The following is a 25,622-nucleotide window of genomic DNA, read 5'->3' as shown; positions in this document are numbered from 1 at the left end:
ATGCCGCGTAAAAAAACTACAACCCCCGTCTCCTTTACCCACCCCGTGACGTCAGAGACACGCACGAGACGCACTTTTTCCCCTTTGCTCGTGCTCATCTCACGCGAGCCAGCCTCGTCAGCTCAGGGGCGCGTGCCACAGCCGAAGCGGAGGGGACAGCTCCCAGGTGCTGAAACTGGTCGGCGCTCCAAAGAGAAAGCGAGACACAGAGGGGGGAAGGAAAAAAGCAACGCCTGCATTAGACACAAATACAAATTCTGCAAAAACAGGGGCAGATACAGATAGAGCCGAGGCCTTCAAAACAGGTTTGTTAACACAATGTCCTCAACGCGTTTTTGGTAGTTTGCGTTTATTAGCAGTTATGTGGAAGAATTTCGTTAATACATAAAATGACCTCCTGCCCAGAATCGCTCGTGTAGCACTAGCTGTCATGCTGCTCCCTGCTCATATGCATCGCGTAATTTCATAGCAGATCTTTGCTTTTATCGTGTGTAAATACCAGCATTGCACTGATATTCTGAAAGCGGTGTCCTTGTCATTACTGCCTCGGTGGCGGAAGCGAGCAGAAACCCGGTGCAGGATGTACCGGATTGAGGTCCGGCATCTTTTATATCTGGAGAGGCTGCAAGGAGAGCTCGGCTGCTCGTGCTTGGCATAGAAGCGCAGAGGCTTTGTCAAAACATTCACCTTGGAGCAAAGATGACTGTGCTCTTGACATCTTGCTCGTAGTATCCAATTAGGTCGTTGATTGCTGACAGCTTGCACTGAAATGCTCGGTATATATGCAGATACATTTCTACTAGTCCACATCCTGTGTAGAATATAGCATATTTAATACGGAAGATTTATTGTCTGGGGAAATTTGATTGTATTTCTAACAGAAAAGCCTTTCAAATGTAAAATCAAAACATCAAATAACTGTTAATCCTTTGAAACCTGGATTGACATTAGTTTCTTGTGGTTTGTTCAGATGCCTTTCACAAGCGTTTGAACCTTTGACACCTGAGCAATTTGGTTTGATATCTCTTAAAAACATGACGAGCAACTTGACAAGAAATGTCCCACACACTGAAAAAAAAAACTGGAAAAGGTGACAGGAAAATGAAATTAAAATTAGTTAAAATAAACAAATAAAAAGAGAAATATCAGGAAAATATCAGAAAATAATTATATAATTAAAGTTAATCACATTTTAAATTTTTAGCACTTTTTGCTAGCCATTTCTTTGTTTTGTATAACCATTTTTCTTTGCCTTTTGTGTGCTAATTTTAAGGTCATTTTCTTGTAACTTTTTACCAAGTTTTTAGTTAATTTGGGGTAATTTCTTGTGGAGCTGCCTATTGCCTCCCTCTCATGTTTCTGTATTAGCTCAGGTTTCAAGGGTTCAGTGGTTAAAACTGAATGAAATTTAATGTTTTACTCCAATGTAACAGCTTATATTTGCCGAGTACATAAAAAAGTACTGTATCTGAATTAAACGTTGCTCTTTAGATCAAACAGCAACAAGATCGATTATAATAATCCTTTAGTTCATCATTTTGGCTTTAGAGGAGACAAAGTCAGCTTTTTAAAATCCTGGTTATCTAATACTCATCAATACAACAGCTTGCTGCGTTGGTCATGCTGGTTTGCCTGACACAGCCTTCTGTCACCTCTGATCTGTGGCCTGCACAGGAAGCTCACTCTACGTACAACTGAAAAACAAATAATTAGTTTCTTCTGTACTTCACAGCTCTGAAAAGTCAAAGTGAAGCTCTTTACATGTTCTTTTCAGCGTCTCTTCTGCTTTTTTTTCTTTTGTTGCAGATGGCTGCCACTCAGGATGTGAAAGGGAAGGGAGAGGGAGGGGATCAAAACTTTGACTACATGTTCAAGCTGCTGATCATCGGCAACAGCAGCGTGGGCAAAACGTCCTTCTTGTTCCGCTACGCCGATGACGCCTTCACTTCGGCCTTCGTCAGCACAGTGGGCATCGACTTCAAAGTAAAGACTGTGTACAAGAATGACAAGAGGATCAAACTGCAGATCTGGGTATGAAATATTAACATCAAAGCATTAAACATTTAGAAGAGAGACAGAAAATGTTTGATTTCTGACCAAACCAAATGAGACAAGTGGAATATAGCAATCAAAGATTATTTCTGCTCATCCTGCACTCCTTGGCTAATCAACACAAGTTAATTATTTTTAACTCTTGCAGAGCCCTTTTCTTCTCCAAATATCCCACCTGTATTTAACCAAACTCTGTCCTTTATCTAGGATTTGTATAAGCTCTAATAATGGCAACAGAAGAAGAAAGAAAACACATTTAAAGACTACGAAGCAGCATCATACGACAGTTTCTTCTGCCATGCCAACCGTACACAAATTAATTCAATTAAACTGAGAGCATTTGCACATCAAAACATAGTCAATGTGCAGAAGAAATCATTGCCCTATTGTCCTCCAAGGTCTCCTGGAGGACTACCTAAGCTCTAAAGGGGCAGGGGCTCTTCAGAAATTCCCTACCCCCTTCGTTTCTCTGCGTCTTTATGTTCCTGTAGAGTGACTCCTGTCTGTAGGAGGCTGTCATTGTATGCCCACAGCCCTCTTTTTCCTGAACCTGCCCATATCTTTCTGTGCAGATCGATACGTTTCAAAGACTGTGACAGGTTGGGACTTGATGGCTGTGCACTTGGCTGTATAACAAAAAAAGTCGTGCACACACGGGACTACCTATGCATTAATTAATTCCGTTTCAGTCAGGGTTTTTGTCTCTAAGGGCAGATGCTTGCTTGGTATGCTTGGACTTACTTGTCTTTTAATCTCTTGTTGTTTGCATTATATGTATGTTCAGTCAAAGTATGGAATGGGTGAAGCTGCGCATATGAGCTTGTAGATGTGATGACACTGCAAGCAATTCTTTAAAACAAGAATTCTTCCTCGAGGGACCTTTTTCTATTATTGATTAAACTGACGACCGCTTACTAAGTGACATATTTTATGGGTATTTCATATTATCTTAAATGCATGACAATGCCAGTACAGAACAACTGAAAAACTGTACAATTAATCCAGATAGTGAACACATTAACTGTGGGAAGTTACAGCAACTGCAGGAAACAAACGATTGGGATGAACTTTGAACAAATTATTTCCTGTAAATATTGCATCAAAGATGAGTTTTCCTAATATATTAGGAACTTTTCAAATAATTCTCTATCTGCATTATGTATAATTTCATTTTTTTAACAAACATAAATACATAATAGGCTTCTTTTTTCGACAAATTTAGTATTTACTCTCGCTGATGCTTGGCTATTGTTCTATAAGCTCTTTGATCGTTTTAACTGCACACTTTTTTGTTGCAATTTTTAAAAAGTTTTTATCTTAAATAATCTACACTTAAAAAAAGTATTTCATTTAGTTTTCTTTGAGTAAATTAAAAAAAAAAATACAGAGCTATAGGCTTACTAAACATTCCTTAATGAAAGTTTTCTTATACCTTAAAATATAGATGGCCTCGTGACCCCTAATGAAGCTTTGATGACTTTTTCTGGGGTCTAGACCCCCAGGTTGTTGTTTTTAAAGATCAATTTCACTCATAAAGTGATATTTACCACCATTTTAACTAAGACATTATATAATATTAATGTTTGAATTTCAGTGCCTCAATTCACAATAAAATAATCTGCCCATTTTATGTCCTAAGTCTTGAAAACATGTGGCACATAAGCTGTGTGCTTAATCAATTGAACAAAGCTTCAGGAGAGGCTGTATTGTGTTTCCGTGGTTTAACACTCCACGATGTTAAGTTGGGAGACAGATGGAAGTCTCAACGTTACTGACAGGAGACTAGTAAGTGTTAGTTTGTCAAACTGCGGGGAAGAACGCAGAAGCAACACCTTCCTCAGAATGTGTGGGAAACTGAAGAATGTCTGAAGCTGTTTAATTAGAGTTCATCTGAGCTGTTGAAGCAGATACCGCAGAGATGGTGAAGGGATAGATGTGTAAAAGTTCCTCTCTTTCTTTTTTTTCTTTTTTGTGCTTCACTAAATGGCCACTTTCCTTAAGATGTTTTTCTCTCTCCTGTCACAATAGTTGTCCTTAGCGGCAATTAGCCGCCCCCAGACGTTTGGTGTTTGCTAATTACACAGAGAGACAAAGAAGAAGCGTTCCAGCAAGATGTGAAAAAAATATATTTAGAGAGTGAAATGACAGGCTTATCAGGATAATGTGTATCCATCAATGGCAAAGACAAGCATATCCAGGGAGAGAAAGGATTGCCCTCACATCCAATTAATTGGTCGGCCTTTTTTTTTGTTTTTTTTAATTTGGGCTCAAAAAGAGCTGATACTTACAGTAAGCGGCCATTTAAGGTGATAACTATTGACTCCTTGTGGTAGACACATCATTATCTGCTGAGCGATAAAAGTGTCAAAATGCATCATAGAGTTGTCCCTGTTGTCATAGGCTGAAGTGAATGAAGCACATCACAGAGCACTGCCAAAATGAACCCTCATGAAAAACTAAAACTCGCTTTACTAAATGAAGAGGAGTTCAGGCATGTGTCAGCCTCCACTCACTGCCTCTCCACTTGAAGCAGTCAGCTTCTTGGATTGATTTCTGGTGAGCTGCAGACTAAAAGCGAAGCTTTTCAAGGAGCTCCAATTCACGGGACTCAGCATTTTTTCCCCTGTCCTGCTCTTCTTTTTAACTGAGAACAAGTGAACCAGCACACTAAAATAGCCTGGAAATGCAAAGGTCATTATCAAGCACTCGGATGAGAATTAATAGGCTACTGAAATGTCTAAGCCTTGGAAATCAAACAAGAAAAAAAAAAGACGTTAAACTTGTACATCCTGTATCAGGGCTTGATGCATCCACAGTTATACATTAATATTGCCTCAGATATGAGTTTTCCTAATATATTAGGAACCTTTTCATAGAATTCTGTTATTTTATTTTCAGAAATCATACATACATAATAGACATCTGATTTGACAAATTTAGTGGGGTTTTTTTCACCAATGCTTGGCCATTGATCTATTAGCACTCTGGTCGTTTTAACTGTGTACTTTTCTAATGTGTGTTTTTAAAAGCTTATATCTTGAATAATAATCTAAACTTAAAAACCCAATTTTGTTTTTTTTAACAATAAAAATTTAAATGCTAAGATGTAGGCTTGCTGTATATATATTTTAAAAAGTTTCTTATACCCCTTAGAATGCTTCTCTTCTTTTTAACTGAGAACAAGCTGAAATAACACTGAAATAACCTGGAAATGCAAAGGTCATTATCAAGCACTCAGATGAGAATTAATAGGCTACTGCAATGTCTAAGCCTTAGAACTCAAACAAGAAAAAAAGACATTAAACTTGTACATCCTGTATCATGACTTGATACATTCAAAGGTATACATTAAAAAGAAATCAATAAAACATCATTTTATGCAGTTCAGAATGTCACTCCCCAAACTGTGCTATTTATAAAGCACACACTGGCCACTGACATTAAAGATGCGCGCGTTCACGTGCTTCTCTGGTGTTATTGTAAACCGACAAAAGGTCCTAGCTGTGGTGTGTGTGCTGTGAGCTCTGTCTCTGTGGAGTGAAGGTCAGAGCTGTCCTCTGGCTATAACAGGCACACTGTTGCAGCCATGTGCAGACTGACAGAGAGCAAAAACCACCGTGTGCAGATACAACGCAGGGCTGCCTGTCGAGCTTTTGTTTAACAAGAGCCAAGTGGAGCAGCCAGGAGTGCTCCATCATGATTCACAGACGCCTGCAAACACATTTGTTGTGGGTGGGAACAACAGCGCAGTAAACATACAGTATAAACAGGAGGGGCATCACTGGGATTTTATCATTATATAATAAAACAATAAATCTACACATGTGAACAAGCTAATATTGCTGACTTCACATCTCTCTTCCTTCCTCATGGACACACTACAGAGGAGCTTCATCTGTCTGCATCAGGAGCTATTAGCATTTTCATTGACATCCTGTAGCAAAGGCTGCAGTGGACGCCTGTTTCCAGGGTAATCTGTGTACAATGGTCTACTCCTCGAATGCTGTGTAATCACTCGCTTGCTTTGCCTTTGAGCAATTTGTTCAGCCTTATCACAAAAAGCAAGCAGTTTCCCAATGTTGAAATCATTTTATCTCTATTTTTAGCCCCCTTTTTCTAGAAATGCATGCTCTGAATACTGCACCACAGAGTGTTTAACACAGCTGAACGCTTATTTCATCGAGGAGAGGAAAGAATCAATCACATCAGCCTAAACTGAATCTGGCATCTTATCAATGCAAAACCAGAAAGGCAGTTAGTATAATGATTATTTCCACATCACAGACACAGCAAACGCAGCTGTAAGTACATGTAGATCCTAACTTGTGCTCAGAAACTGATGAATTTCTCAGTATGTATAAATAGCTGCATATTAATAATGCACGTGGCTTCTCATTTACCATTATGGACTTGCATATTATGCGCAGAGCAGGATCATGTCAATGTTGCAGAGCCTGACAGTGTAAATATCAGTCAGCTGGCTAACAGCAGTCCTAAATCATGTTGTCTGTGTGTAGGACACAGCAGGCCAGGAGCGCTACAGGACCATCACCACTGCATACTACCGCGGGGCCATGGGCTTCATCCTAATGTACGACATCACCAACGAGGAGTCCTTCGGCGCTGTGCAGGACTGGTGAGTTGTTCTGGGCTTAATGTTGGCCCATTTGTAAAAAATGTTTGCATGTAATGTCATCTTTTATTACTTTTTTCCTCTGCAGGTATTATTGTATTGTCATGAGCATCAAATACGGGCTTCCTCTTCGTCACTGTAATGCAATCAGTTGATATCCTGCATCTTTGATATTGTACATGTTTTTTCCTTCTTATGAGTCAAATATTCAGTTAGCATCCCTGCTCTAACAGCTACAGTGCATTTCTCTCTGTCTGGTATTTGACAGTGTTATTTAGTGTGCATCTTTGTCCAGCTTGGAGGTCGAGGGGAAACTTGTCAATTTTATGGCTCTCGTCCATTCATGAGTCACACAAGCGTCTGCAGACTGAACAGCAACGTTCAGCCAAGCCCACATGTCGGTGATTTAGGATGATGCATCCATGTCTAAAACAGGACTTGGAAGGCGACGTTCAATTGGCTGCAGAAACCAGGTTTCTGGGTTAGGATTGTAGCTCTAAAAACATGCACGCTCTCATCAGCACAAACAGTTCAGTACAACAGCTTTGGTGAAATACAGAGGAATTTCAGTACTGCCAATTGGAGATAAATGCGCGTTTTGATTTACATTTTGCTGATGTTTCTTCTCACACCCCAACTCTCCACAGGTGTTGTGGTGAGAAACTGTCAATTTCCATTTTATTTACACCCTGCTGTCCTGCTGTTATCTCTGTCTGCCAGCCCCAAAGAGATTACAGGAGCACAGAATGAGCTTTTTTTGAGAGGAAGGATTTCTGAATCATCACTGTAATAGTCTCATGATGTTTCAGCTGCAAAAAAATGAGGATATGACTCAAATAGACTTGATATAGATGGCGATATTTTTGACACTTGAAGTTCAGGTAAAGCAAAAATAAATGTGTGGAATGAATCTGTCACAAAAAATGTCTTGCCAAGTATATAAAATTAAGTGTCAAAACCATGAAAAAATGAACAGCAGTCTCTGCTCTGAGACGCTGGGGGCATGTTTGCTGGAGCTCGTAGTTTTATATCATATTAGTGCTGTTACGTTCACCCGTGTGTGAGCGGTGAGTTCTTCAAGCCATCTTAGGTCTTCTAGCCAAATAACAACATGAATTAACAAGTCTGTTAAAGGTCACAATCATATAAGCACAAGCAGAATATCTGTAACTAGTGTACCTTTCATTTTAGCTTCAATCAGCTAAGCAGCCTGCTGGTGGTTTCTGGTGAATGTGAACGTGAATAGTCGTCTGTCTCTATGTGTCAGCCCTGTGATACATCGTGCAAATATGATAATTATCGTATATCTGGCAACACTGCTGCTCGCAAATTGGTCGAATGGGTGGTTGTGCGGAAAACTCCACCTCCAGAGAGGTCGCTTTTGTGCAGACTTTGGCTTCAAATTATGTCACCGGTGTAAGATGGCAGCAGCCATAGTGCATCATCAAGCAGACTTAGTGAAATAGTGAAAACATTTTTACTCGTCTAATTCCACAATTCAGCACAACACAGTTTCCAGTCTTTTCACATGTTTTCAGTGAGTATTTTCTAACATGTACTGTATAATGCGATCAGAATGAAATCAACAATTTTGCTTTAGCTGGACTTTACTCTGCATGCCACTTGGCTTGCTCCCATTGTAGGTCTATGACAATCACTATTAAGGCCAGTGTCTGCTTGGCCCTCATCACTTTGCTTGCAGCACTTGACAGCTGCTTTAGGAAGCACCTTTCATGGTTAAAGCAGCTGTGTTTAAAGTGAGAAAATGGCATTCTTGGGGATGAAACATTTTAAAGAAGCACAACTGGGATGCTTCACTCCATTGTTAGCATGAATTGTGTTCAAATTCTCAGAATTATCAGCCTGATTTGTACTGGAATAGATTTATAGTCATTATATACAAGAAAAACAAGAGGTTCTTGTACAGAGAGGTCGGAGCCAGACACGCCTATTATTCTTTTAAGGCCTGTCTGACACTTTGATGTAACACTGCAGTCTGAGCACTGTCTGTGATGGGTATCTTAATTAATGGAGCCAAATGTGTCCCTGGCAGCGACAATCCTGGAGAGTTACCTGGGAATAGCAGACAGACACAGTACACAAATCAGTCCGCTGTACACAAGGGCAGAGGCTCTGCTTTTTTCTGCCCTGCATACAACCAGAATTCTTTTTTTTTTGCCTTTGCCACAGGCTTTAATTCCAGTTTCTCTCTCCTGTGTTCCTTGTGACAAGGTTGTAGAAAAAAGGGGTTGCCATGGCAACGTCTCCTTCCCCGACTGTGGCTGAATTAAGCTTGTGACGTGCTCATTTCCTGCCTGTGACAGAGACAAAACAGGGAAATATTGTAAAACTGAGATCAAATATCAGACTTTAAAAGAAATCATGCATATTAATTATGCTGCACACAAATTGTTTTTTTTACAGCAAAAACTCTCAAAGCATTTCCACTTTGTAACTTGTCCTCCAGAGGCTTAATTGCTCTGGTGAATACAGACCTTTTATAGCCTGCATATGTAGCTCTGTTAGACTCGATACAAACACAAATGTTTTTCTGTCAGGGAACATTATCAGCAGTTGGCTTCAAAACGACCCACATCTGAACTGCTATAACAAGTCAGAACTGGACAGCGAAAGAGGAGGAGTGCCAACATCATGCTGCTGCTCTCTCGCTCTCTCTCTGACTTGTCGTTTCTTCCTCGCTCTCTTACTGGCTCCTTCTCGACTGTTTTCAGCCTGTGGTGTGTTAGCTGCCCTACTTTTAGTCAGACTGCATCACCACAGGAGATATTTGTTCCCTAAATGCATTCTCAAAATGTGTTAGAGCGGTAAGAACGCATCTCTGATGACTCACAGTCAATGTGAATGCTGAAATTGTCAATGTTGTCATGCAGGAACACTCGACATGGCTCACAATGAAAACAATTAGTGCATATGCAGGCAATGCCATATTATATACAATATCTACAGAGTTAGGAGGGTTAAAATGTGTTTCACTACAAATTACTACAAAATACATGCCCTAAAATGTATTTTTTTATCATATTCCATTAGATTACTCAAACTAAGTAACTTACTCTTAATACTTTGGGTTACTTTCAACTTTCTTGTGATCTCTCTCCAGCCAGTTGCCACCTTGTTAAGGTTTTTGTGGTGAAATGAGGAGGTGTTGTGTAGATAACTCTTGAATCATCTGTCCTTCGTTCAGTGCAGAATAATAGAATACATAGAAACAGGGCATCAGACAAAGTTCAGCTCAAAACAGCAGCACTGTGTTTGACGCTCACAGCCAGTTAGAGCATTCCAATAGAAAACAATGCAATCAAACTAACTCTTGTTCATGTTACATTCAGTTACATGGTGGAGCTAATTAAACAACGAAAAGAGTGTCCCTTGAAGTAATCCATTTTTAAAGACTAAAACTGTACTGTAATTAAATACGGAAACTCATAGTTTGTATTTTAAATACATAACCTAGTTTGCCCGCATATATTGTGTTAATCCCCTTAACCCTAAGTATCTAGTTTTCCTTCTCAAATTAAGCAAACAAACCTCTCTAAAATCATCATCCTGGCTTAAAGGCTAAAGACACAGAGCTAAAATAATGATCCACACTTGTAACATGAGTGCATCCTCGCTGTAGTAAGCCATTTTCTAGTATCAAAGCAGTGTATCCCACATGTCTCATTAGTGACCATAACTAAACCTGTGTAGCTACAACACCCAGCAAGCTGTTCGTAGCACACGCAATAAACAGCTGATCAATCAGAAGTTGGCAGGAGCCAGAGAACAAATCTAAAGGAAAGGATGAAAAAATGTCAAATATCAACGTCAACTTGCCGGAAAATAGGGAATGATAACCTACATCTGAGTAATGGTGATAACATGTTTGCAGCGCAGATCGGCAGTTGACCCACTTTCCCACTGCTGCTGTCAGTGACTCAAATACTTCACGATGCCAATGTAATCACGGTTCACGACTGGTCCAAATGGTGAATGAACTTTACATCATGTCCTTCACTCTGCCATCTTTCATGTTTCTGCTCAGAAACAACCCTGATTAGTTAATTCTGAGGTTATTAGAATAAGCAACAGCATTTTTTGTACTGTGTTTTTTTTTGTTTGTTTTTAATTTATTTGTTTGTGAACATGCACAGGTCAACCCAGATAAAAACCTACTCATGGGATAATGCACAGGTGGTTTTGGCTGGAAATAAGTGTGATATGGAAGAGGAGCGAGTGGTCTCCGTGGACAGCGGTAGACTGCTGGCAGAACAGCTGGGTAAGTGCTGGAGCATCATTTACCCCTCCATGTCTTTTGGGATATCATCAAAAATACTTCTAAACACTGTACATAGGTGTGTTAATATGACTTTAGGCTCTGGGGCAGCAGCAACTTCACAGGTCTATCAATGAACCTGCAAGATTCATCTGTGGAGAAACATTAATAGCTGGGCTCTACTGTGTCTCGTTTACTGTTAGGTTTTGCTGTTGTATGTGTTTTGGATCTCGATTATCAATTTTCATGCAAACAAAGCCTCTTTTGTACATAGCAAAATTCCATTAGGATTTGTTTTCTGAACCCCCAACATTAAAGTTTAAACTGCACATGCTTAACAGTAAACAGAATATGAAACCCATCAATATAAGAAAATACTTCAACAATAAGTCAAGGCAAAGTTAGGTCATCTGCCAGTAGGACTGTGTGCACAGCAGCAACACAAGAAGATCAGTCTTTTCGTCTAAAAGCCCCCAAAACATATCAAAGAACTGGTATAAAACTGAGAGAAAACCAGATATTGTCTTACCTTTCTGGTGGTCTTCTTTGCTGCTTACTCCTTGATTGTATCTTAAAAATTTACAGCCCAAAGAATGTCACGCTCAATGGACGTTAGGATGAGATGGCTCCAGGCCAGGTGCCAGGATGAAGCAAGCAAGGGGGCAGTTAAAAATTATGAGGTTGCAGTTTTGTTCATAAAATGAAATTCATTGATTTAACCATGCAGCAGCCTCAGAAAGGTTAAATAACACCAACATAAGGCTTTTATTTAAAATTAATAAGTGCATTGTTTTTAATCAGAACCTAGTACTAACAGAGTTCTAAATATTTTTTGAACAAATGAGGGATTTCTGTCAAAATCAGCAGCTTTGTGTGGCTTGTCAGCTTTTACTCTTTTTCTTTCTGTGTCTCCATCTGTCTATTGATCTCCTTCACTATATTTGAGTACCATAGACAGCAGGGCCCTTGCAGTCACATCTATCTTGGCCGAAAATTTGTTTTGCTATTTGTCTATACATGCATAAAAACCAAAAACTACAACTGAGGGAGCTAAGTCCCTTTCAGACCCCTCCTGGCTCAGTCTTTCTTGTTTTGAGGAATTCTAAAATGTGAGGATATGTTTTGTTTAACACTTTTCAATAACTATCAGAGCTTACCCTAAAAATAAAACAAAATCAGTCATGATTTTTGGCTTAGTCGGCCACGTCTCTTCCTGTTCTCATGTCACTTGTTTCCCTCTCTTTAAGGTTTTGAATTCTTTGAGACCAGCGCCAAAGACAACATCAACGTGAAGCAGACCTTTGAACGCCTTGTCGACCTAATTTGTGACAAGATGTCCGAGAGCTTGGACACTGATCCAGCGGTCACCACGGGAGCTCCCACTGCCAAACTCACAGACAGCGCTCCGCCCCTCCAGCAGCCCGGATGCAACTGTTAGTGACTGATGTCGGGAAGCAAAGGGAGGTGCAGCGCAGGTCCTGTAAGATGGTAGAGTGTGCAGAGTTTTGTTCTCCCTTATCACTCCTGCTAGCGCCGCTTCCTCTGGACTACAGTTCAAACCCTGTTTAGTGGTAGAATTACAAATTGCCGTCGTATTATCTCTCAACTTTATCACCTTATATCAAGAGCAGCGTAACCAGACAGACATGGCTATTGTAAAATGTGTAACATTACAGGATAACTAGAATATAGAGACACCATATTCTCATTCTTGAGCTAGTTAGTTAGTTTCTAAACTCAGTATGTTTGATAAGGCTGGAAATAGTCCATAGTCCATGATGTACAGGTAACCCTTAAGACCTTTAAAATCTTTAACACCTAGAATAAAATGAGGGATAGAGTCAGTGAATGCATTAGTTTTTATTTTTTGTACAGTATGTGTTTTCCTTTGATAGGATAAATTTGTCTCCTAAAGCTGCCAAATCTATGATTTAGTGCACTATAGGATGTAGCGGCTTTCTTTTTTGTTGTTGTAATGAGTGTGTGTCTGTTGTGTGACTGTACAGTAAGTGAGTGTGAGGTTGCATGAGTATTATGTCTAAGTTACAGATGAGTGCAACTTTGTCATCTTAAAAAAAATCATCTACCTTGGATAAAAAAGTGGCCTTTTGCATATTCAACTCGGCCTCTGTACGTTCCTCTGTCAAGCTTACTTTGGGAATGAATCCAGTATGTATAATGTTGATGTGATTTCACGTTTTGCTGTCTGTAGATGTGTGATTTCTCTTATATCTGTAAATCTTAAAAGCAACTATTTCTCCTTGCTAAGCCTCTAAGATGACCCTTTATAGTTTGCTGCGATGAGCATGCTGCCAAAACAGTCAATCATATGTGCTTTTCTAATCTAAAGATAGAGCCTAAACATCCTTAACTCTATATGATATCAATGATCCAGCATTTCATTAAATATGAATCTCACACTGACGAGGCACACTACAGTGTCTGATATACAACTGATCAGCTCTGGCATGGAATAAACAGCCATATATAATTAAAAAATATTGTTTAATTCAGCATGCTAATATTTCATGTTTGTGCTATAAAATTTAGTCCCTTCTTAAAGAAAAATCTTAGTAAGCTGCGTAGAAAATCATAAACAAACAGTAGTTTAAAATGGGGATGCAGATATAAAAGCAAATATGAGGCATAAGTATTTGAATTTTAACAGCTTTTGTATACTTTTTTAAATGTTAAACACTGCTTAAATATATAGCACTGAGATATTTTACTTTTAAAACCACACATCTAAATGTATTTGTACATATATATATAAAGAAATAGATTGGGGTTGCTGTTAGATGCATCAAATTCAATCAATTAAATCCAAATCAAGACCATTGAATTCATAGCATTTAAATATTTTACTTTGAAAAGCTATGAAATTAAATTTCTTGATCTGCAATTTTAAAAGCTGAATTTGATTTTTTTTTTTTTTTCAATGTTCATGAATTCAGAATTTAAAAAGTAGGTTCAGGTTGCTAAAGTTCAACTCAGCAAATTCAGATCCAGAAATTCAAGTTGAAAAACGTCCGCAATAAACATCTGAGCTTCAGGTCTGAATAGGTAATTGAGTCTTCAAAACAGCTGAAATTCAGTTTTTTAAATTGTTAAAAAAAAAAAACAAATAAGAAATTTCATATTTTAATTTTAAACAGGGGAACTCAGAAAAAATACGTTCAGAAACATGATTTTAAAAGTGAAATATTCAGCCCGTTCTCACTCACAACTCTTCAGATACCACCGCTTTGTCAGTGTCAGTCTCAAAAGAGGCGTCAGTATGACACACACCGGGCAACTACCATAATATAAAGGGCTAGAAAGTCCGTATGGGGTGGGCGGGTCCAGCAAACCCTGGATACAATGCATATAATAAGTTGTAAATTGAACTAAATTAAACTTCAACAACAGATCCATAATGATACCTAGCGCATAATATGTGGATGCAATCGGCACTGACCAAGCGGCAAGATTAACAAGTTGGGATGAGAGTTTGTTGAGATATTTCAATGCTATGAATTCAGTAGTTACTAATTTCACTTTTTAAGTATTCATCTGCTGTTAAAATTAAAATATTTACTTCTTGTATTTGCTTCCAAATGCAGACATATACATTACTCTAGTGGTTTTAATGATAACTTAAGTCCATATAGTAGCCTGTTAAAGTTGTAGCTTATTTTAAAAATCCAGAAAGCCTTTCAGTTCTGCAACTTAAAAAAAAAAAATGTGCCAAAACATTACAATTCCTTTAGCATTGTCAGTTGTTTGTTGCATAGTTGGATAAAAACTCCAAAAAAATGCATGAAGCCAGTCCTGACTTATCTATGTAGATTTATATAAAAAGATGGTGTATATATCACTCTGTGTTACAGATTTAGAAGCATTATCATAGCACTTGCTATGAAATGCAATGGGCCAATAAGTGCAATATTTTATGAATGAAACCCTGTACATAGTTTCTCCTGTCCTCGAGTACTCTATCTGCAGTGTGTGTGTGTGTGTGTGTGTGTGTGTGTGTGAGTGTGTGTGTGTGTGTGAGTGTGTGACAGTTTGGCTCTGAAACTGATGTACAATCCACCCCCCAAAGTGAGTGTGCTTCATTGCTTCATTCAGTAACTGCAGCCACTGAATGTGTGACTCGGTGTGTGTGAAAGTGTGTGTATCTGCCACACTGAACAGACAAATAATATAGTGTATTGTTTGTGTATACCTTTTGTACAAATGTATTCACGTACTATATGCTGTTCCTGCTAACTGTTGGGTGTTGATCGATCTTGTGTTATCATGTCAAAATGCAGTGTTATTGTGAACGATAGTCAGGGAGATAACTTAGTCCACGCCATAATATGCCATACTGTTGTAATTCCAAAAATGGGATACACATAAAGTAGTTGAAAGACCCTGCAGAGGCATATGTGTGTACACGTGCTTTGTGCGTGTGCATTTGTGTATGTGTGTGTGATATTATAATTTTATGCTAATAGCCATGAATAAATAATTGTATTGATCTCGAGTCATTTAATAGAGGAGTAGTTATGTGACGATGCCCAAACTGTCACTCTGATCAAATCTCATTTTAGAACACTTTACATATAACTAAATATATTTGTTTCTCAGAGTGCAAGCAAAGTAAGAAGTATGTTTTTGAGATTATAGGAAATAAATCAAATTCTATCAGCGGGTTTCTGTGTTCTCTCTCACTCTCTGCTGACTGTACACAAGCATGAAGGAGGGACGGGGTGGCTGCTGCCCTCAAACCCGGACCTGCTGTCTCTGCACTGTTGTGTTCTGTGGATGCAGCACAGACGCCTTGTTTTATTTCTAGGAAACGTGCACCACCTAGTGTTAGAGCGCTACACCTGCATCAAGATCTTAGACCTGCAGCTGATGAGTGTTGAACATTTGACATTATACAGTGTGGTGGTCAAATTCAGTGTGTTTAGCACTGCATTTGAATATAATTTTGGGGTACTGGTGTTTTACTCGACTTATAATTTATGATACTTTCTCCACCACATTTAAGAGGTTTACTTTCCTCCATATATATATATATATATATATATGTGTGTGTGTGTGTGTGTGTGTGTGTGTGTGTATAGCAGATTTCCATCAGTAGAAACTTGTGTTCATCGTTAAACAGGTTTTTAGCTGGATCTGTATTATCCACAGAGGTGTCTTCCTCTCAAAAATACTGCACTAGGTGACTAAAACTGATAAAACCGATAAAGCAGTTTTACGTAACAAATCAGTGGTTCTCTGACACTGTTCAGCAGTTTGGAGACGAGCCACTAGCTAAGCATCTGATATGTGTATTCACCCTATTTCTATGATAACTTAAGATTCAGATGTTCAAGAGGTTTTCATAAGGAGCCAAGTTATCTGCAGAGGTCTCTTGTCCAAAACAGATGGACCCAGTAATTTATATTGGTAAAAACACTAAACACAGTAGTTTTACATTTAAAAAAAATCATTTTTTTCTCATTTTGGAGGTGTATCTTACTACGGTGGCTGATACAAAAACACGAATTGTCCTACCTTGAGCCAGTGTTTGGTCTGTCAATTGTGGGTTACTGTAGAAACATGGCGATCTCCTTGGACGAGGACCTGCTCCCCGTGTAGATATAAGCGGCTCATTCTATGGTAACAAAAACACAATAATTCTTATTTTCACGTGATTATACACTAAAGACAACATAATTATTATAATATTTAATTTCTGCCATTATATCCCCTCTAAATCATACACATTGGACTTTTAATTGATATTCATTAAAAGGCAACACAACCTAAATTAAGAATTTCAGTGTGATTTTAATGGTCAAGTTAAGTTCAATTAATATTTGTAAACATGAGCCACTCTCAGTGTCACCTACATCTTTCATTATTCACTGTCTATCAAGTGTTTTAAAAGTGGGATATGTTCATAGTATAGGTTCAAACAGCTAGATGGCGCTGTTCACGTTGTTCAGGTTGAGGGAGGAGAAAAAGAAAGAGAGAGGGGAGTGGGGGGCGAGAAAGGACGGGAATTTTAAAGTGTGTCTTGGCTGACTGGACATGCACTGGAGTTACTAAAAGTTATGAGGAAGCCCAGGAGGGGACAGCTGTGACTGACGGGTTTTGGTAAACCGCCGTTCACTGGGGGTAAACCAGCTGTCACAGATGTTAAAAGGAAGTGCAGTGAGACAGGGACACACTCATCTGACACTAACCACAGCCTGACACCGACACACACACACACACGCTGTGTGATACGGGACTCGAGGAGACGGAGATGACGGCAGTGACAGGACACACGCTGCAGCGACGATCAAACTGATCTGATCAAACTAACTCAGCTGAATCACATAAGTGTCTGTTAACAGACTGATTTCACTGGAAAAAACACAGATAAATGTTCATGACACTAAGCAGCTGCTCTGTGCATAACATGCACACGGAGCTAACACAGATTAGCAAGCAGCGTGCAGGAAAATGTTTATGTGTTGCGAGGCAACAGCTGTCACGTCCAGCGGTTGCGGAACTATTTGTGTCGGCGGAGCCAAAAAAAAAAACCCAAAATATTAATTAAACAAACAAATCATCATCTGTTGTCGCTTGTCACAATTAACAAATAAAAGACGCTTGAAGGACTGTTGTATAAAAGCAATATTACACTCGGGGTGGTGTGTTGTGCTGTATATCATCACGGCTGTGATTATCTTATACTACCGAAACAGCCGTGATGATATACAGCACAACACACCACCCCGAGTGTAATATTGCTTTTATACAACAGTCCTTCAAGCGTCTTTTATTTGTGATGATATACAGCACAACGTCACTCCCTCAGGTGTGATATTGCTTCATTCAACTGAACAGCTTCATTAAAATGTTCACTTACCTGTTGCTGCATCAGTGAGCATCGTTGCTGCTTTATGTGTTCCTGTGCTGTTGTTCCCTCTCGTGCAGCTTCTCCAGCAGGTGTGCTGCATTACCTGACCAGCTGCACCTGGCCTGGGAGGGAGGTGCTTAAGAGCTCCCGTGAAAGCAGCAGCAGAGAGAGGCTTCTGGTGTGGGGACTGCTGGTCATGTTGCCTTTGTCTTCTTTGGTCAAGTGGCATAATAATAACCTCATGTTCAACAGTATAACACCAGTTGTGAAATCACACAATATACAGTCGTACCTTACTTGGGTATTGTAGTTTTAATGCTACTTATGCTACTACTAAAATGTATTTTTTGTTTTATTTTTTACCTCTACTAAAGGCCATAAAATGGTCTCAGGCCTGAATACATTTCTGATATACAATACAAAACAACCCCTCAGTTCATCTAGGACAGGTTTACTGAATGTTCCCAAGATCAAGCAAAGTAAAGCAATTTTTAGTTTCTATGCTCCCCACCTGTGAAACAATAGTACCTGTGGTCTGCTTTAAACTGTTTATTCATTTACATTGTGGCGTAAAACAATATAGTTCTCTAATTTTAAACTTTGTTGTTTACATGCAGTTTTTTTGATTTCTTAGTGTATTTTCCTTCATGTATTTCTATGCCTCCAGTGAAGCCCTTTAAATTGCCTTGTTTCTAAATAGAGTTATTTAAATGAACTTGCCTTGCATTGCTTTGCCTAAAATTCAGAGACAAATATTTTACTTTTACTCCACAACATTTATCTGACAACTTGTCACTTAGATTTTCATTTAATGTGTGATCATTATACAATATGTTGCATCATATTGAAAAGAGAAAAGTACCTTGCAGTTGTAACAGTAGTAGTACCCCCCCACACACACACACACACTTACAACATGGAAATACTGCTTAATCAGCAATGTAATGTGTGCGGAACATCAAGAGGGGCTATTCTGCAGCATGGGCACTTTAACTTTTGGTGGTACATTTTGCTGCTAGTACTTATTTACCTTGTGTAAAATTACAGGACAGTTACTTGTCACTAAGTATTTTTACATTGCTACATGGCTACAGGTAAAGGATCTGAATACTTTTTTGTAGACACCATATACCAAAGTGTATATAGAGACCTGTCAAATTTTATATATTGATCACTTCTTAACTGGCACTATTACAGTATCACATGTTACATATTCCTTTATGTCTTTATTGTACTTTCTTTCATATCCACAGTTGGTGACAAGTTGAAAAAATACAATAAATACTCGTATAAATGTCCAACAGCTTTACAGATACAAAAGCAGTGTGACAACAAATACAGCAAAGCAGCCTTTCTTCCTCCTCTGGGCTGCCGTGACAGCAGTTCCCTGAGATGAACAGCAGATAACGCTGTTCAGCGAGAATGAATGACAGAGCTGAATTTGCTGCTGTCCGTCAGCCATGTTCAAACACAGAAACACGCCAACCCCTGATAAACTCGGTTCAGCAAATATATCAGTTGGAAAATTAACTTATCAAATTAGGGGGAATCTGAAATTATTTGAAAAAAGATGGTCTAAGTGGTCGAATTATTATCATCTGGGAAAAAGGATTGAGTAGTGTGTATAAGTGTAGAATGTGTTGCTCCTTGTATTTTGTTGTTTTTTTTCTCTTCTTTTTTCTTAGCCCTTTGTTGCTGTACAGGAAAACTGAAATTATGAGAGGGGAAAGTTAAGAAACTATGAAATATAGCAGGCAGAATTTTAAATATAAAAAGGATCAAAGGTATTTTTTCTACAATTTAAAAATTACATTAACACTTTCAAAAATTACGCCTGTATTACAGCTACTGTATTTTATCATTTATTTATCATTATGGTTTGCTACTTTGATGTACCACTGGGTGACACACCTATTCACATTATTTTAAGAAGTGTCAGCAGTAATAAGTAAGATAAATTTAATGATATGACCATTAAAAGTGTTTTTGTTTTTTTAAATACACACACAGTGCACAAACACTGTGAGTATATTCAGAACAAAGAGTAAATTATGTTTTTTCTCCTAAAATGTGTATTAATATAAATATCTTTAAGAGCTAGAGTAAATCTAAAGCAGAAAAACTCGATACCACACTCATTGGCTAAAGTGTGAGACACACGTATCTCATACAGTAAGTAGTCTGTAGGGGGTTGCTAAATGCCAAATTAAGAAAGTGTACTAAGTATTTTTGAAAATGTCCTCTCAGGCTGTACATATGAACGCTTGCTTTGTTTTTTCTGAAACAACGACAATCACAAACCAGTGAGTAGGCAGAATCAACCCATGCTTTTATTTAATCCATTGCATATAAAAACTTTTTTTTCATCCTTTTTATGTTTTTTACATAAAGTTGTATGATCTACAGTGCTATCCAATAGACTGCAATTAACAAGGAATCCATTAAAATAACATTTTAATTGTCCTGTGAAACTTCCAGACAAGTTGGCATTCTAAAGACATAACCCAAAAAATAATTGTCCTGAAGACCTTTTTTTAAGTTACAGTTTGTGTTTTCCTTTCATACCATAAAAAATATAACACAGAATGAGAAAAGAACCCACTGTTTCCATTGGTCCAGGGCTGTTTAGAATCTACAGTATGTGTGTCAAAATAAGAGCCCCAGTTTTGGGACACTGATGCACTTGCCCCAAAACACCCCAATCCCACCCCACCCCAACCTGCCCTTCACTACAGAAATATACTAAACCCTTCTCCTGTCCAGGCAGAAAGATGTCAGTGGTTTTGGATATTGCAAGTAATGTGAGTGGAAGTGTGGGCCGAGCATAGATAAGCGACACACCATCAGTGTTTCAGCCATAATTAATGCAGCAGTGGCTGAACATGCAGATGTGTCTCAAAGTCTCCGTGCTTCGTAGGCCGCGGTCGAGCAGCAACGACACACTCCTGGTGCGCCCCATTCAGTGTTTGCAGCTGTGATACAACCACATGGATGCAGATGACCATGCAGCAAAGCAATTAGTTTACATCCTACTGGTTGTGTCACATCTTTGAGTGTAGTGGCAGGGCGTGAGGGAAGTGCGAGTTGTTCCGGCCACGTCTACAGCATATACGACTCTTGGACATCCGGCTACAGGCCACACATCACTCAAGTAGTACATCTATGACTTGTGGTTGACCTGAATCCCTGCAAGCTTCTGCACTGACGACATATTTTCTACCCAGAGCCGCTTTTTTTTTTTAGACCAATTTGGCTGTGACAGTAAAAAGGCAACATTTTTCAAATTCGCGACAGGAGATCAGGCCAACCCGAGCCAAAAGATTCACTAATGCAGCAAAAGAGAACTAGGAAATAAAATAGAAAATAAAAAGGCTAAAGTAAATGACATGCGTTGAATTTAAGGCACAGCCCATGGGCCAAGGAACAGTTTCTTTTTAAAAAACAATTTGGCTTTCCCCCTCTCTTCACTGAGCTAGTTCTCAGATAAGCAACATGTCGATGGATCATTTTTACACTGGAGCTCATGTGTAATAAACATTCTCTCAACAAGAGGTACGTAATACAGCCACACCATCACCAAAAGGGATGATAAGAATCAACCATTTACAACAAACGGCATTATGATAGTAATAACATTAATAATTATATATTATATACAGCACAATAAATATATGTTTGTAAACAGCGATAAAACCAGAAATTTTTATTACAGGTAAGGGCATTGGGTGAGGATGAAAAATAGAGAAAAAATGTTGGCACAAAATAAAGGATTAAATAAAAAGTTTGAAATGACACATAAAACAAGCACTCTTTTGAAAAAAAAAAAAAAAAAAAAGCAATGTGCAGTATTTCAAGTGTTTTTTTTTCATTTGTTGATTTTCTATATTTTATGTACATATAGAGAGAAAACAAAAGTATATTTGGGTATTGTAACTGCCAAGCCTTTACTGTGGTCTATGCTACAGTTAAATATTTACTGTACCACCTTATATTGCAAAAAACAACTCAACAAATAGAAAAATATACCAATAAATAAAAGCATCAGGTGTAAAGTGAAAAAAGATAGAAACATGGAAAAAGGAAAAGTCTTGGCCGAGGTGTAAGACAGCACTGTTCAAGCCTAAGTGTTCATGAGTGAGTGTTTTGGCGAGTTTAAACATATTAAAAATATTTAATTGGAGATATAGGAATATATCAGTGCATTAGAGTATCTACGTAGAGGATAGTGTCTTCTGATGACTACGTGACGGAGCTGATTGTCTTGTCGAAAACAAAGACAGCAACTTGGTTTAATGATGTGATGGCAAAATGAAACATTCTGACGAAAAATAAAATCGTAACGGTTAAAGGAGCAGCGTGGAGGATTTAGGTGCATTGAACGGTGAGGACTGCGGATTGCAACCAGCTGAAACTTCTCCCGGTTAGAACTCGTTCAGTGTTCATTGCTAAGGAGGTTTCGACCATGACCCGAATTATACAAAGAGGTCTCTTCCCTCTCTGAAACGAATGTACCAGGTGATTAAACCTGTTTGTAATTTAGGATCCTCGAGCAGACGATTTGCCGAGGAAATAAGGTAAGCCGCGTCAGTGATCTTTTTTAAGTCCCTACTTAAAACGTAAACGGAGAGCCTTTCCTGATTTTACTTCTATTCTAATTCCTTTTGAACCCTTTTTTGTTTCCCTGGTTTTTATGCGCAAAATCATTTTTTAAAAATTATCTGTTCTCCTTTTAAAGCTGTTGATTTTAGGACTTGTATGTTTTATTTTGCTGCACTTTCCAATGCATTTCTGTTTTTTAAAAAAATGTTTTATTATTATTGTTATTATTATTATTGTTGTTGCTGGTCTTGTTGTAAAACCAGTTAAAAGCCTGAATAAAGCAGTTTCAAGTTACAAATCAGTGTTTCTATGGATGCTGTTCGGCGCGTCGCAGACAGGCCGCTAGCATAGTACCTGTTAATCAGTTCTCACCTTTTTTCTGACCTAAGATTAACTTCGGCATTCAAGAGGTTTTTACCTGGAGTCAAATTATCCGCAAATGTCTCTTCCTCCCCAAAACAACTGGACCCTGGGATTAACATCAGTAAAAACACTGAATTTAGCACTATCACTTTTAAAATCTGTGTTTTACCAACACTGATCGGCTTGTTGCGGAGGGGCTGCTAACTACAGTGACTGATATGAAACATGAAAACATCCATGGCCCTATCTATAGCCAGGGTTTGGTTTGTCCATTCTGGGCTACTGTAGAAACATGGTGGTGCAACGTGGCAGACTCTACGGACGAGGACCTGTCCCCTATGCAGATATAAATGGCTCATTCTAAAGAAAAGAAAACAGAAGTCCTGTTTTTAGGTTATTATACACTAAAGAAAACATACTAATTGTATTATGTTTCTTTTCTGCCAATATCTCCTTCTAAATCCTACACACTGCACCTTTAACAGCAAATGAAATGGCTGAAAAGAAGCCGGTACGCAGCTGTTGGTGATGTGTACATCAAAGAGAACGGGCAAGAAAAATAAAAGAAAGGACAAAAAAAGCTTTCATGACGTTGGTATAAAATCACCCCAGTAATTTTTAACACCATAACTGTTTCTGTATACTCTGAACACTAATCAAGCTTTTAAAAAAAGGTGCTTTTTGTATCAACTACAAAGCATTGCATTGTCTCAGGATGTGTTCAAAAGAACTGCAGGCAACGATAATAAAATTTAAAGGCTTCCTCCACGTCACAAAACGATTTCAGTGAGAGGGAAGCTTAAGACTTCAGGCTCCTGCTTCCTTCTCAGTGAAAACTCTCAACAAAATAATATGGATAAATTCCAAACTTTCAGGACTAACCAAATGTGGGTATCATGGCATGGGAATAGTAGTATAAATGCTATTGGAGCAAGTGCAAACACCTCAGAACACTCCTAATGTCATCCAGCCTTCAAAAACACTGAATATCTGTGACACATTTCTCCCCTTAGGTTTCCAAAAAGTTCTCTAATCTTTGCTAACAAAAGAAAGCCTAGGATTGCAAAAGTAAATTCTAGAAAATATCTGAATCTTACATACAGTATGATACAAAAATTAAAGAGGTCTAGGACAGCATCATGGCTGTTTCGATTTTGAGCTTTGTATCAGTCAGGTTTTCAAGGAAGACTTCCACACATCAGAAATGTGTCTCGAAAAGCTCCCCAGTGTGCTGCGGCTTTCATCTCTGCGGTGGCGTCCCGTCAGGTTTTTAGCGGACTGGGCAGCATTAAACACCTCCTAATTCCCAGAGGGGAGGAAATGACCTAACCGAGAGGGAGATTCTCCTTGAACACACCGATTACCGTCTCTGCAGAGTATGGGCACTTGATAAAACACAGAAACTCTCAGGCAAGGCTGAGACGAAGCGGAAGGAAGGAAAAGGTGAAATGATGTATTGTGTGAACAGCTGAGCAGGACGGTAAGCTGCTCGTCCGTGTACGAAACTAAAGCTCGAAAAGGGGAGGTGTAAGAGAGAAATAAGGACACACCGCTTCAGTACAAACGGGAATGGAGAGGACTTTTCCTGAGTGCAAAAAAACTTGAAGAAGTACCGGTGGGCGTGTCTGTACGAAGCTGACAGGAGGAGTGGCCAAGGTGGAGAGCAGCGCACGCTTTGGAACCATAAACATAGATGTATAAAAAACACAGACAGACTCCACAAAACCCAAAAAATATTCTATAAATAATCATCTGTCATTACTAAGAAGAACAGTTAATCAGGTGCTGTCCATAAACTGCTATGTGTTTGAGGGTTGCTCTTTCTCCTCTTCCTCCTCCTCCTCTGCTACCTCTTCCTCTACCACACATGGTTGCGAGCAGGGTGTCTCCCCCTCCTCCGCTACCTCCTCCTCCTCCTCCTCGTCCTCGTCCTCCCCCACCTGTTCGTCCAAAGGAATCTCTGTTGATTCAGAGTCCTGTGTACAGAGTGTTTTAGAGTCCGTACAGCTGTTTTCCTCGTCTTCCTCCTCCTCCTCCTCCTCATCTTCCTCCTCCGGCTGGCTGCCGCTGTCTTTCTCAGTGTCCGACTCCCCGTCCTCCTCCAGGGTGAGCTCAAACTGGAACTTGTCCCCTCCTGGGGGTCGAGTGCCATCCTCAGGCTCGTCCAAGGCAGGAGAGGGGCTCTGGGGGATGGTGCTTTGATACCACTCCCTGTTGTCTTCCAACGTGTCCAGGATGTCCTGGGCGTCTGGGTGGACCAGGTCAGCCCACGTCTCCCACAGAGGGTGAACGATGTAGTCTATGAAACCAACCTGCAGGACGCACGGGCAAAACACAGCCCATTCAGTGTGTGTCTAAGCAGAGCACGCATGGACATTTACAGTAGGACTACAACTAATGATCATTGTCACTGCTGATTCATCTGTTTATTATTTTCACGATTTATCAATTAACTGTTGGTTTATAAAATGTTACAAAAAAGTGAAAAAAATGTCAATCAGTGTTTCCTGTTCGCAAAAGATCACATCCTCAAATGTCTTGTTTTGTCCACAACCTAAAGCCGTTCAGTTTACTGTCACAGCGGAGTAAAGAAACCAGAAAATATTCTCATTCACAAAGCTGAAATCAGAGAATTTTTTTACTTTTTTTTCTTAATATGTGACTAAAACCAGTTAATAGATGAACAAATGAGTTGGTGATTAACCCTTTGAAACCTGGAGCGACATCACTTTTTTTTTCTGTGCTGCCTTCACATGCCTTTCACAAGCATTTAAACCTTTCAACTCTGAGCAATTTCTTTCAAAAACTTTGGGGAAAAGTCAATGAGCAAC

General features: G+C 39.0%; 2 protein-coding genes and 1 long non-coding RNA gene across 7 annotated transcripts in view; 1 reads left to right on the top strand and 2 right to left on the bottom strand.

Annotated features, from left to right (window-relative positions):
• Positions 1-73: 73 nt before the first annotated feature.
• On the top strand, positions 74-15,640 carry rab3c (RAB3C, member RAS oncogene family). The gene is made up of 5 exons (XM_042488042.2): positions 74-305; positions 1,807-2,031; positions 6,570-6,688; positions 10,840-10,964; positions 12,209-15,640. The coding sequence occupies exons 2-5, from the start codon at positions 1,807-1,809 to the stop codon at positions 12,397-12,399; spliced, it is 660 nt and encodes a 219-aa protein (XP_042343976.1). The 5' UTR covers positions 74-305; the 3' UTR covers positions 12,400-15,640.
• Positions 8,151-17,933, bottom strand: LOC148189747 (uncharacterized). Its single transcript, XR_015776432.1, has 3 exons — positions 17,839-17,933; positions 16,494-16,593; positions 8,151-9,000 (listed from the first exon to the last, which is right to left on the bottom strand). It is a non-coding gene; the product is annotated as an uncharacterized LOC148189747 (long non-coding RNA).
• A 2,204-nt stretch (positions 17,934-20,137) lies between these two features.
• Positions 20,138-25,622, bottom strand: part of pde4d (phosphodiesterase 4D, cAMP-specific) — a 242,955-nt gene continuing 237,470 nt past the window's right edge. For all 5 annotated transcript variants that reach the window (XM_042487565.2, XM_088076639.1, XM_088076640.1 and 2 more), the window contains one exon: positions 20,138-25,103. In XM_042487565.2, coding sequence (XP_042343499.1) covers positions 24,591-25,103 — 513 coding nt within the window. In that variant the 3' untranslated portion in view covers positions 20,138-24,590. The remainder of the gene's footprint in view (positions 25,104-25,622) is intronic.

Source organism: Plectropomus leopardus, chromosome 4 (assembly GCF_026936395.1).
Source record: "Plectropomus leopardus strain MGB_pleo_1.0 chromosome 4, ASM2693639v1, whole genome shotgun sequence".
NCBI lineage: Eukaryota > Metazoa > Chordata > Actinopteri > Perciformes > Serranidae > Plectropomus > Plectropomus leopardus.
This window is presented reverse-complemented; position numbering and strand designations above follow the sequence as displayed.

Bases quoted from the DNA above. Each gene is read 5' to 3' on its own strand.
- rab3c (XM_042488042.2), top strand. From the start codon at position 1,807: ATGGCTGCCACTCAGGATGTGAAAGGGAAGGGAGAGGGAGGGGATCAA. The intron at 6,689-10,839 runs GTGAGTTGTTCT...GAACATGCACAG, and splicing joins TTCGGCGCTGTGCAGGACTG to GTCAACCCAGATAAAAACCT. The intron at 10,965-12,208 runs GTAAGTGCTGGA...CCTCTCTTTAAG, and splicing joins ACTGCTGGCAGAACAGCTGG to GTTTTGAATTCTTTGAGACC.